This window comes from Pleurodeles waltl, chromosome 11 (genome assembly GCF_031143425.1).
Source record: "Pleurodeles waltl isolate 20211129_DDA chromosome 11, aPleWal1.hap1.20221129, whole genome shotgun sequence".
Classification (NCBI taxonomy): Eukaryota; Metazoa; Chordata; class Amphibia; order Caudata; family Salamandridae; genus Pleurodeles; species Pleurodeles waltl.
Window position 1 is genome coordinate 327,897,924 of NC_090450.1, and position 13,432 is coordinate 327,911,355.

The window sequence follows — 13,432 nt, forward strand, 5'->3', positions numbered from 1 at the left end:
GGGTCAAATATTTAGTAAATTCTGCAATTTGAAACACTTGCTGCAAATCAGGCTAGTAGAATAGAATTTCATGTAATCAGTACCTTTGTGCTGGCCCTTGCCACAGTGGTATGTTGGGGTTATCGCCTATGCAGTAGCCCTGAGAATTCATTACTTGGAAATTTTTAATTTGAAGAAGAAAAAATGTGTGTTAAAATGTAGCCCTGATGGAATTTGATACAGCAGGATATTTGTTTCGGTTTGCAGTTAAAATTTGAAATATTTTTAAAATATGATGAATTATTTGTTTCGTTTACACAGCTCGTTAACCGCTATTTTTCCCAGAAAATAAAATGTTTTTTTAAGTTTGTATTGAAGTGAAATAGACTTGGTAAATGACGTGAGGACCACTTTGCAGATCTAAATCTTTTAAATAAACTTCAACTTAAATTCCAACAAAGATGTGCAGATGACATGCTTTTTCTAGACTGACCCACGCTCTATCAAGCTTTTCCCACACACCATTAATCCTACTATCTCAACATTAACCCACTCCTCTCCTTTCACAGACTGTGCAGCTCAAGAAAACAAAGTTCTCACAAACTCGTATTTAGTGGTTCTGGCCCCTTGGAGGCACAGTGCAACAATCCTCTGATTGTTAAGGTTAAAATACATGCCCTAGCCAATGGGTCTGCGCAAGCATAACATCTTTACACACTATGAGTCGCATTACGGTGCGCACAGCAATTCTGTAGCGCTCCATGAGCCATCAGAGTTGTAGATCACATCAGCTGAGGTATTGACTTTTGTCAAAAGCCTATATACCTTCTCTCACTTCTGACTTGAAAAACAGACTGCCTTCCTTCTCTCTGACACGCAGACCACTTCCTCGATTTCCATTCAAAACAATAGTTCTACATCACCTGCAGATTTTATCATCCGATTTGGAAGTAGGCAAAACAACATGATTAAACATTTAACCACCTTAACCCTTTTCTTTGATGTTACAGTCTCAGACTAAAGCTGGCAATCTGATAAATTGGAAATCCAAATCGAACTGCTCCAGACTTTAGTTTCATTTACAACATATATCGATGCAGCTCTCCACTTTAAGTACCATTTTTTAACCATCAAAGCAGAATTCTGACCTGCTCTGCTACCTTGCGATTTCCTTCCCATGATGGATAAATTGGGAAACATTCCCTCCACTCTGTCTTCCTGAGGAAAGCCATTTAAAGACTTAATTTCCGGCCTCTCTACAAATCCCCTAGCTCAGTGGTTCCAAACCTGTGGTCTGGGGACCCCTAGGGGTCCGCGACTGCTCATTGGCTAAATGTACGATTGAAAATTTAAAATCATATATAAATAAATGTTAAGGAATTTGAAATTGGAGGCTAAAAATGACATTAGTGTCCTCAAATTGATTTGTGTGAGCAGAGCAGGTGCAGCAAACAGAATATAGTATGGACTGAATTTAGAAAAGCTCCAAACGTCTTATTAAAATTACATTTTTTATTTTTGTATTCATACTTGTTTGCAAATTAAATAAAATGTGTTATCTTTTGTGTATGTGTTTGCTGAGTGCTTGTTTCTGTATTGTTTTGTATTTCAAATCATCAACAATGTTTAGGCCCTGGCTTCCAGTAATGATTCAGTGGCGGGGTGGTCCCTGGATTTCAATAAAGATTCAGTGGGGGGGAATTCCACTAATGTTAAAGTGGGGGAGCACAGAAGTCAAAAGGTTGGGAGCCACTGACCTAGCTGAAGCTTTTAGGACCCAAACAAAGTAAACAGTTCTGAACAACTTCGTGTCATCAACAGATTCTGACTCATTAATGACCCAAAATAACATGGCAGACTGCATCTACTGCTATAGAAATGACTCTGGGACAGATAACTCCCTTAGGAGTTTCTGCCACTACTTGGATTGAAATAAGGCCCTTGTCCAGAAAACAAAGGAAAGCTTTGAAAGTCAAGGCCGCTAGATTGAACACTTTTTAAAAATATCACTATAAATGCCAGCCTAAAAAATAAACTCTTATCCGTTTTTCAGTGTCTGAATATACCATAATCGATCAAAAACATAACTACATGGGTAGGTGTGTCATGAGATAGCAATCACCCACTGTTGATCTAGTGCTTAACTTACCAGTAGGAGCTGATAGCCCTGGACCTGAGGTAGTGCCATCCCTGCCTCACCATATGCCTAATCCTCTAACCGTGCTCTCTAATTTGGATCTTCAAGATGTATCCTACATTTGGGACTAAGAGCACCTAATGCAGTCGTAACCACCAGGACTGAGAAACATCCACAGATGTCACTAATGGCCTTATAGATTACAGCCTGTGAATTCCTGTGTCAACCTTTTCCAATGGTATAAACAACACTTGAAATGTACCTTCCTAGCCATTCATTCCTTATAGTATACAGTAGCCGGATCTCTTCCTCAGCTTGCCAAACTGCCATAGATGTTAGCATAACTATTGGCAAATCTGAACCAATACAAAGTACAAACAACTTGTTTGGGGTTCCGAAAAGACAGATAAATACACTTGCACTGTCATTTTAGTAGTGGAATATCTCAAGGGGTCACCATGGCTTTTCATGTAGAGGTGCATTCCTCTGGCTACTAAAGTCATGCCATGACACGAGAGGTTTGTGTACACATAACATTAAAGGAATCAAGTTTATTAAAAGTGACAGTATTTCTGGGAAGGAGACTACAAAGGTAATTTGAGAAGATCGGAAAGGAGCCAACTTGAGGGTAGGGACGCAAAGTAACCTTTTCGCTATTGTGCGGTATCTCCAAACTATTTGCTGTAGGATATCCCGACCCACTTAATGCCATCATAAAATCCGACTCTGGCACAGCAGCAGCTCAGAAGCCTTTCTATAAGGTCATAAAGGTGTGCGAACTTCTCAAGATGCCTCTCACGCGAGTTAATCGTCAGATGGAGCCCTCAGTCTTGCAGATTAGCTCACATTTAAAAACCATCAAACCAAAACTGGAGTCACAGATAACTGACCTGGCTGTCTCTTATACTATCTAGAGACACTACTCTGGCTTTATAGGCACTGTATCAAAGCTACCTTAACTGACTCTGGTCAAAAATATTTCATGGAATGTAGCAGGACTAGCCAGATCTTTTTAAAGAATAGGACTCCTGTTCAGTTTCACAATGATGTAATCTTAAATTCTGGCAATTTATAAATTCTCTTAACTCCATATACTCAACTGTGCTCTGTAACTCAGTGTCTGAACGAAGCTAGATTGCCCTTATTCAGTTGTGTGGACAATTTAGCTGTGTTGGAGCCCTCTTACATTTCAGTATATGGAAGCTGCCCTTGATCCTAGTATAATATCAGAGATCAATAAATCTTCTAAAGCGAATGGAGCACCACACCCCAATATCCTTCCTAATATTATTTTTAAGTCTAACACCGACTTCTGGGCTCCTTTTCTTATTCCCTATACTGTGGTGATTTCGAAAACCAGATTGTTCCATATTCTTGCAAAGATCTGTATTGTTTACAGTATACAATCTTTGGCAAAGCCCTAATAGGTCTCATCTATGTGAGAGCTGTTCGCCTTGCCAATGTCTTTTAGCCATGCGGTACAGCAGTGTGGCTTAGAGGAGAGTGGATTAGAGTGGCACAGAGTGGCATAAAGTGGAGTGGTGCACAGTGCAATAGAGTGAAATGGCGTAGCGTAGATTAGATTGGTATAGAATAGAGAGGAGTGGCATTGTAGCGAACATTGCCTTTCAGTGGAATGGTGCACAGTGGCATAGATTAGATTGGTTAAGAGTAAAGTGGAGTTGCATACATTGTCATAGTGGCATTGTGTGGCTTAGAGTGGAGTGGCGTACAGTGCCATGAAGTGGAATCATGTGGAGTGGCGTACAGTGGTGTAGATTAGATTGATGTAGACTAGAGTGGCATATAGTTCCATAGTGTGGCATAGCATAGATTAGGTTGGCATAGAGTAGTGTGATGTGGAGGGACATAGTCGCATTGTGTGTAGTAGAGTGGCATACAGTGCTGTAGTAGTATTGTGTGGCATAGAATGGAGTGGTGTAAATTAAATTGGTAGAGAGTAGAGTGCCATTGTGTGGCATGAAGTAGCAAGGAGTAGAGTAACATTGTGTGGTGTGGAATACAGTATAGTGGAGAGGTGTGGCAGAATAGAGTAGCATACTGGTGCATGCCCTACAGTGGTGTCATTCTGTTCCATCGGCATGATGAAAATGGCTTTGACTGTCTTATTAAGAATGGGCGCTTTTAGGAGACAGCAGCTGCGATATACACTTTGAATGGTGACGACCTCCAAATGACATAAAATCTAGTTCAATTTATGACTGTAGATTTTCGTTATCTAAGAAGTGAAGAGTATGACTAAATCTGTTTCCCAATGCTCACGATATCGGATTCAACGGTTGGACCTACAGGGAGTGCAGAATTATTAGGCAAGTTGTATTTTTGAGGATTAATTTTATTATTGAACAACAACCATGTTCTCAATGAACCCAAAAAACTCATTAATATCAAAGCTGAATATTTTTGGAAGTAGTTTTTAGTTTGTTTTTAGTTTTAGCTATGTTAGGGGGATATCTGTGTGTGCAGGTGACTATTACTGTGCATAATTATTAGGCAACTCAACAAAAAAAAATATATACCCATTTCAATTATTTATTATTACCAGTGAAACCAGTATAACATCTCAACATTCACAAATATACATTTCTGACATTCAAAAACAAAAACAAAAAAAATCAGTGACCAATATAGCCACCTTTCTTTGCAAGGACACTCAAAAGCCTGCCATCCATGGATTCTGTCAGTGTTTTGATCTGTTCACCATCAACATTGCGTGCAGCAGCAACCACAGCCTCCCAGACACTGTTCAGAGAGGTGTACTGTTTTCCCTCCTTGTAAATCTCACATTTGATGATGGACCACAGGTTCTCAATGGGGTTCAGATCAGGTGAACAAGGAGGCCATGTCATTAGATTTCCTTCTTTTATACCCTTTCTTGCCAGCCACGCTGTGGAGTACTTGGGCGCGTGTGATGGAGCATTGTCCTGCATGAAAATCATGTTTTTCTTGAAGGATGCAGACTTCTTCCTGTACCACTGCTTGAAGAAGGTGTCTTCCAGGAACTGGCAGTAGGACTGGGAGTTGAGCTTGACTTCATCCTCAACCCGAAAAGGCCCAACAAGCTCATCTTTGATGATACCAGCCCAAACCAGTACTCCACCTCCACCTTGCTGGTGTCTGAGTCGGACTGGAGCTCTCTGCCCTTTACCAATCCAGCCACGGGCCCATCCATCTGGCCCATCAAGACTCACTCTCATTTCATCAGTCCATAAAACCTTAGAAAAATCAGTCTTGAGATATTTCTTGGCCCAGTCTTGACGTTTCAGCTTGTGTGTCTTGTTCAGTGGTGGTCGTCTTTCAGCCTTTCTTACCTTGGCCATGTCTCTGAGTATTGCACACCTTGTGCTTTTGGGCACTCCAGTGATGTTGCAGCTCTGAAATATGGCCAAACTGGTGGCAAGTGGCATCGTGGCAGCTGCACGCTTGACTTTTCTCAGTTCATGGGCAGTTATTTTGCGCCTTGGTTTTTCCACACGCTTCTTGCGACCCTGTTGACTATTTTGAATGAAACGCTTAATTGTTCGATGATCACGCTTCAGAAGCTTTGCAATTTTAAGAGTGCTGCATCCCTCTGCAAGATATCTCACTATTTTTGACTTTTCTGAGCCTGTCAAGTCCTTCTTTTGACCCATTTTGCCAAAGGAAAGGAAGTTGCCTAATAATTATGCACACCTGATATAGGGTGTTGATGTCATTAGACCACACCCCTTCTCATTACAGAGATGCACATCACCTAATATGCTTAATTGGTAGTAGGCTTTCGAGCCTATACAGCTTGGAGTAAGACAACATGCATAAAGAGGATGATGTGGTCAAAATACTCATTTGCCTAATAATTCTGCACTCCCTGTATAGTTGAAGTGCAGTTTGCCTGCCTTCAAATCTAACTGATTCTGCGGTCTATACTCTGTTTAACTTTAATGTTTTATTGACTATAATTATTACTGATAATACATTTTTATTGTTGGAACTTTACTACCTACCTCATAGGTTTAGCTTATTTGTGTTTGCCAGGGAAAGCTATTTCAGAGGTCAGATTGCTGCCATTCTATTTGTCGATTACTGATATATTGATAAATCCTTGGGAACAATAGAGATCTGACAAAGGTTTCATGCACCCTGGCCCTCTTGAACAAAGTTGAGTTTCAACTCCTAGGTTTAGTTGATCATTCTGTACATCTTTCTAAGATAATTTGACTAACCTTATCCACCTAGTACAAAGGTATATGGTCTCCACCTCTATCCTATAAGATTTTTAATGTGTTCGTCTTCTCTGAGGGATCATTTCAGATTGTTATGTATGCATAGAAGTTCTTGTACAGCTCAAACATAGTTATAAAGTTTGAATGTCTGGTCGCCTTCTTTTTTGTATTTTGTTCCAGTCCTTGTTGTGTTACTGCTGCTGCTGGTGTGAAGGCCACAGCAGATTGTGAATTTGTTTCAGGTGCGTTGGAGGTCACAGCTTTGAATGTGACAAAGCAGGCCTTGTGGATGGGAGAGAGAGATTGAGATTGAGATTTTGTTGTTTTTTCTTGGCGTGAAGTGGTGATCTGGTTAACCTCTTAATCCCCTAGGGAGTCGTTTATTCTGAAGACTAATACTGGGATGCTGACTATCAGGGTGCTGCTTTTGTTCAGGCAGGATGAAACAAATGTGATTTAAACTTATCCACACTTTTCTTTTTCACTGCAGGCACTATATTTAATTGCTACAAACGGCACCCCAGAACTTCAGAATCCTGAGAAACTGTCTCCCATATTTCGTGACTTCTTGACTCGCTCTCTTGAAATGGACGTAGAAAAAAGAGGATCTGCAAAAGAACTTTTACAGGTGATATTTTCCTTTGGGTTGGGACAAGTTTGTTTTGTTATGAGCATGCGATTTTTGACAGATGGTTGAGAGTCTGGAATTCAATCTTTTAGCTGTACCAAAGTGTAGCTGATTCCTACCCGAAAGGACACTGTTTAAATACCGAGTAGATGAAGACTGGCCTGATTACTTAGAGAAGGGAGGAATGCATTGGAGTTTTGTACTAACTTCTCAATCGATTTTATTACTAATTTGATATATCAGAACTTAATACTAATTTGGTCAAAATTCGTGAAGGGAAGATCGTGAAATGAACACTGTTGTAGAATCATCTTAACAGACTGTCTCTTCATGTCTATGTAGATTAATTTCCATAGCTTTAACACTTTCTTTTATTCTGTACTCCACTCTTACCAATTTTCTGTTTTCTGATCAACAAACACCAGCAAATGAGTCTCTCAGACGCATTTATTTCACAACCTCACAAGGTCTTTCAAACTCCGTTGCACATTGTCACTGCAAAAGGAATAAGGTTTTAGTTTACCCCATCCATCTCAAAACAATGACAAGTGTATATTTGGCTATGGGAAATTTGCGTTTGATTAAATTCATATGGTGCAGACTTGATTGGAAAACCAGTTCAGCCATTAATCAAATACATATTGTTTTCAAGGGTGAGGATGGAGCATGCTTTAGATTAAGGCAATGACTATGTATTGTTTTTCTTTCTCCTCTCTAACAGCACCCTTTCTTGAGGTTGGCAAAGCCCTTGTCTAGTTTGACTCCATTGATTCTAGCTGCCAAAGAAGCAATGAAAAGCAACCGCTAAAGATTTCCATCTGAGACCTGTCTCGCTCTTCTTTGTTCCTGATTTTATACATTATGGTCAAGGTCACCAGGACAGAACCAAACAAAAAACTGAATATGTTGTCTTTGAGGCGCAAACTGCTCTCACAAGAGGGGAAGAGAAGAACGGTGACAGTGGAATTCACTAAGTGGCTTTAAGAAATTGGTATGAAAGCCTAGGGTATCCCAGAGGAGTTGTGGACTAACTCAGCATCCTGGAACTGCCCTGGAAACGTGGCTGATCACAGTGAGAAATGAAAGGGTGGTTCTTTATTGCTGTCTCTTGATTAGCTTTTAACGGATTTCTACAACACCTTTATGCTTTCTTCGCTTAGGGCTCATTTGATACTTGAATAGTGGGTTTGCTGTGTTGTACCCATTGGAGATTTCCCCGTTGTTCACACAAGTTTGTTACGTTTGTGTGGTTAGAATATTCCTACACCTGCCCTATTCAGGGGCAGAGAACGAAAGTTCTGTGCTCATGTTACCTATGATTTTCTTCTTTATGTATTTTTAGTTTGGTACGGTGAGTACCGGTTGATTATTTTCTTAGTCTCCCCTTCACTCAACTTTCAAATGGTAAAAAAGAAATCTAACAGTGGATGTTACATTGCTGTTTGGAATCTAAGCTGTACAGGACCAACAGCAACCCTTTGTTTGCCTACTTACAGTTGTAAAGTTGTTTCCAGTCTTCCATGTTTGGTTTACGGTTGAAAGAATTGAGCATGAGGAAGAGGAGGTCTGAAGAGCGTTTTAATTTGGTAGTTCTAAAACAAACGATGTGTATATTCAACTTGCAATGCGTTGCTGATTCCTCTGTCTTGTTAGGCAGCATTCCGTAGAATCAGGAGCTTGTTGAGAACCTTCTTTAATATCCTTTAAAGGGAAGTCTTGTTTAGTTACATGAGGGTTAATTGAGCATTAATTTGATACTTTTCAATTGGCCACCCCCTTTCTTTGATCCAAAGAGGATGTATAATGCTAAAATCAGTGTGATGCTATTGTGTGAATATGACCATAGGGGATGGTCACCTCTGCCATGTTGAAAATATAGCGTACCCTAACATCTATGTGCTATGAAAGACATCCTCCTTATAGCCAAACCTTGTAACATCTGTCTCGCAATTTGCCATGTTGATGTGTTACTCTGCTTGTATGTTTTTTAATCCTTTTAGCTCAGAAGTACATACATGAGGTCTTGTTTTAGATTATGTAGTATTTAGTAAGCAGAGCCTTCATTCAACACTACTCACTGGAATTCTTCAGAGTTGACTGTCCATTGTTATACAACTGTTATTGGGCCTGGAATCTAAGCCATGATTTTAATTCACTTTTTACATGTGTATATCCAATCAGGAAAAGGGAGCGGTTTGCTAATTTAAGGATGACTTAGCTACATACACTTGAAGGCATTGATTGACCTTCAGAACTATGTATTTGTGCTGATTTTTTTTACAATATGGGATCTCATCATGGCTGTGTTTTACATACCAATTGATTTGTGCCATAATTAAGACACTGCATGTTCTGTTTATTCAAAGCTGCTGTTAGATGTGAGCACGAGTGGGAGCAGGGCGAGTCCGTAGAGTATGCCTTTTATTTTACAAGTTCTAGCCATTACATGCATGTGACACATTGCAAGACATGCACTTTTCCCAATCGCTTGATGTTTGTGTTTCATGCATTGCTACTTTTATATTGCCAGTTGTAATGGTAATACTTTGAACTCAAATATTATCATAGTTTCTCAAATTTGAGTCCCACTCCCTAAACCCTTGTTTCATTCGTGGTAGTGTCCCAGCTTGGTCCTAAGGTTTTTAAATCGGGCACCCCCATCCTGATCCACATTTAGTGTATGACATTCTTTCCTACTCTAGTTCTTCAGTAAGAAAGCCACCATCTTGCTGAATGGTTCATAAATTAGGAAGCCTCTTTTGCTTGTCGGGTTGTGAATGAGGAACCACAGTCCACCAACTTGATTTATGAATGTGGACGACCCCATTTTACTTCTTACTTCACCAGTATAAGACATGAGATCAGTATTGTGAGAGTTAGTGCTTGGCCCATGGATGAGTATGTACCAGGCTTGCTGATTGATATTTTTAATGTCCAGTTCACAGTCTGAAAATGTAGTTCATTTAAGGATAGCCTAATAGAAACTCTGAGTCCTGAGAGATCTGACAGCAGGATCACAAGTGTACAAGGATCAGGTTGGCCAGTGCTACGTGAAGGGGAAAAATGCCAGAGTTGCTGTTTGTTCATACTCAGCATAGTGTTTAACGCCACAGTATGTATAAACACATCCTGTCCATGTTTTGTAGTTTGAGTAGAAGTGGCATGGTAGAGATTGCACTGACCCGAACAATTTAATTCATTTAGAAAGGGTGATTGCGCTAAAAGATTTAATCCGTTAATTGACCTGCTCATACACAGTGAATCATAACGAGTTTAAAGTTAAAAAGATGGAATGCTGGCTTAAGAGTGGCTGGGTAGTAAGAATTTTAGAACATTGTCAGCAGACGTTGCAAGGTTTTTTTTTTTTTTTTTTTTCTCCTCAAGTTTCTGCATTTTCTTTGTCGCTTCCTTTGCTTCTCGTACATCATATCTCATGCTTTACTGTTTGGGTAGATAAATTATCTTCAACTATTCCATAGCTGTATCTTTTATTCTTGCTGCTGAATCACCCCCTTGTTGTTTAATTTATCCCATTGTTTTATTTAACTGTTAATTTGCAGCATTTAACTACTGAGTTGGAGGAGCTTATTTTGTTGAGGCGTTAGAAATAAAATGTTTTCTTTTCCCCGTTTTGTGTTTTCCCCTTCCCCTTAAGAGAAGGGTTCTGTTTCAAAAGATGGATAGAAAATTAGAAATTAAATGTCTTACTTTTTAGAGATAATGTTTAATATGCTGCTTGTTATGTAGGTTTTGGGAAGTTGTGGGTTATTGAACAAGTACATATTTACTAGGTTATTTTTTTTCATTTTCATGGGCGGTTCAACACTGTGCACTAAAAATTAAAATTTACTTTAGTGATATATGCCTTTCCACTATCCATTGTGTTATTTGGCCTTCTTTTATGGACACACCTCAGTATTAAGTTGTAGGAGGTCATAAAAGCAGCCATCGGAATCTTCTGCGCTTCTTAGAAAAGATCCTTAGTGTGCAGTGGGTGCAGACTTTTTGAAGGTATGTTTTGCATCTTGTGCATGTTACTGGCCTGGATGTAGACCACAAACCTGGTCTATTTGCTACTAAGAGTACTTCATGGACTTCTGAATGCTTTTATCCCTTACATTTGAAAACTTCACTTGTATAACATTTCATACATGTAAAATAATCCACATTTCATTAGAGCTTTTTGGTAGTGTTTGCCTACCTGATGCTAAAAACTACGCATACTTTATTAAATTGTAAATTACGTTTTTTTTTAAAAGGATGATTTTTCCAATTTTGGAAATCCAAGAAATATGCAAATTGTACACATTGGGTCTCTGTCCATTAAGTTGTTTTCAGGCTTTTCTTTGGTTTACGATTTAGCCTAACCCCTTGCTTCTTAAGACTTTTAACTGTACTGATAGACCATGAGGGGAAGGTTTAGCAAGACCTATGCAATTTACAGTTGTCTAGCTTAGTGAGCGCCACACAAAGTTGAGCTCTAACTTAAAAAGAGATACTCTGACTAGTCATAATTGTTTCTGCATTATTTGCCAACTGATTGTAATTACCACCACATATTCAGGATACAGTATTTTAGCACTGATGTGTTTCCTGTCATTCAACTTTGGTCTTTCTTTAAAAAAAAAAAAGCTAAACTATTTTGTTAAAACCAACTACTTTAGAGGCTTTCGACACAAAAGAGCCATATCTGGAAAGTCTTACAAAAGACATGTAGGAAAAGAAAGCACATAGGCAGTTGCTGTGCTATTTAACCATTTGCTTAGATCTATTCAGTATTAATGGGAATTGACAGGCAGAATGTGTTATGGCTTTTCAGAAAATGGGATTCTTGGACCATTATTCTAGCATATTCATTATGGTCTGTGGTTTCAATGCTTTTTAGTATTTGCGATGAGGCATGGTAAGTCCACAAGATATCTCGTTGCATATGCCTATTTATGGCTAAAAACACACTAGCATTAAGAGAGTTTAGCAATGGAATCATTGGAGCTCTATTACTTGAAGTAAAGACCGCCATGGTGTTTTAAGCAAACCATCCCTCTGGACTTTGTATTAGTATAAAAGCTTGAATTATATTCCATCTTGATGTACTGTCTTATTGGGGATTCACTCTACTGCCACCAGTTCATTGCCACATTTTCAGTTTCTGACATGTTAATGTTGTTAATGATTATTTGTCTATTTCCGCCCTTAGGAGTAACTTCGTTATTTATTGATTGCATTTTTTTTTTTTGGTGGCCGCACCATACAAGATGGTCTGCTGTCGTCTTGTATCGTTTGTACCATCAGTGAACTACCAGAGATTTGATGTCTGCTTTCTCGTTTGTATCTGCTCGGAGCTGTAAATCTCTGCTGAAGCTACACCTTCTATGAATGAGACATGTCTTCATTTTTTTTTTTTTTTTTCATAACAGGTTTCAATCTGTTAGTGACATACGATTTTGTATGACCCACAACACTCACAGGCTGTAACTCTCCTCCCGTATATCTTATTAATGAAATGTTGTGGTTGTTGTCACCATTGTATAATTAATTTTCTTAAATCTGATGGCTTTGAACACCCAGTTCTGAAGACCATTTGCAGCCAGGTTTTCATGCACCTCTGTTTACATTTTTCATTTTTAATTAAGTATTTCAGTTTTCTACAGGAATACTGGGTCTGTGGCCCTTTGTCATTAACAAGGTAAATTTCACTACTATGCTACTTTAATCAGATAGTCTTTCTGCTTCTTGGGTTTCGTTGAGTGGAGTTCCCAATTTCTAGGGAAAGCCATTTTCTACATTTTGGGGATTACATTGGAAGCCACAGAAAAGAAGCAAAGCTACTGCGTGCCTTTTTTCAGAATGGCCCATTATGGGCCACGTTACCTGTCATTCTTGTTATAATTCTGGGTTTTGCAGGTTGTAGCAATAGAAAGGAGCCAGTTCAACATGAATCTAAGTGCCTAACCCGCTCTAGGTTATACATGCCTATGCATTTTTAAGAGATAATTTTGTATGAAAGAACTAGGGGGTAAAAGTGGAAATAAAAAGTTTAATAATAAAACCAAATGCAAATTTTGTTGTGAATTTGTTGCTTCTTTCCACCTGTTTGTTCACTCATCCTTACAAACCAATTTGACAGGTTCTCGAATGTTGCATCATTGAAAGAGATAAAACACTATATGTAGTTTTGATTGTGTGTTGGATTCCTAAAGCCTTTTTTTAAATGATGTCAAATTTAAGTTTTATAACAAAATCGAGACATTTTAAATGGACAGTTTGCTGCTTATTTTATACTTCAGCTCCGGAATCTGGTATGACTTGCTTTGAAAATAGTCACACAAACCTATAGACTAATACATTGAAGATCTACATTGAATATGAATATTGCTGCACCAGAGAAGTGAAAGTGGAAGGTGCCACAGAAGACAAATTATCCATCAAACCGCTACATTGTGTGAGACACCCCTCCAAAAAGGA

At 38.9% G+C, this 13,432-nt stretch overlaps 1 protein-coding gene across 1 annotated transcript in view; it reads left to right on the forward strand.

Moving 5' to 3' along the window:
* PAK2 (p21 (RAC1) activated kinase 2) overlaps window positions 1-13,021 on the forward strand; it is a 439,171-nt gene extending 426,150 nt beyond the window's left edge. Inside the window, exons 14-15 of the mRNA XM_069213609.1 lie at window positions 6,830-6,967; window positions 7,689-13,021. Of these exons, the coding sequence (XP_069069710.1) occupies window positions 6,830-6,967; window positions 7,689-7,775 (225 nt within the window). The 3' untranslated portion in view covers window positions 7,776-13,021. The remainder of the gene's footprint in view (window positions 1-6,829; window positions 6,968-7,688) is intronic.
* The last annotated feature ends 411 nt before the right edge of the window (window positions 13,022-13,432 follow it).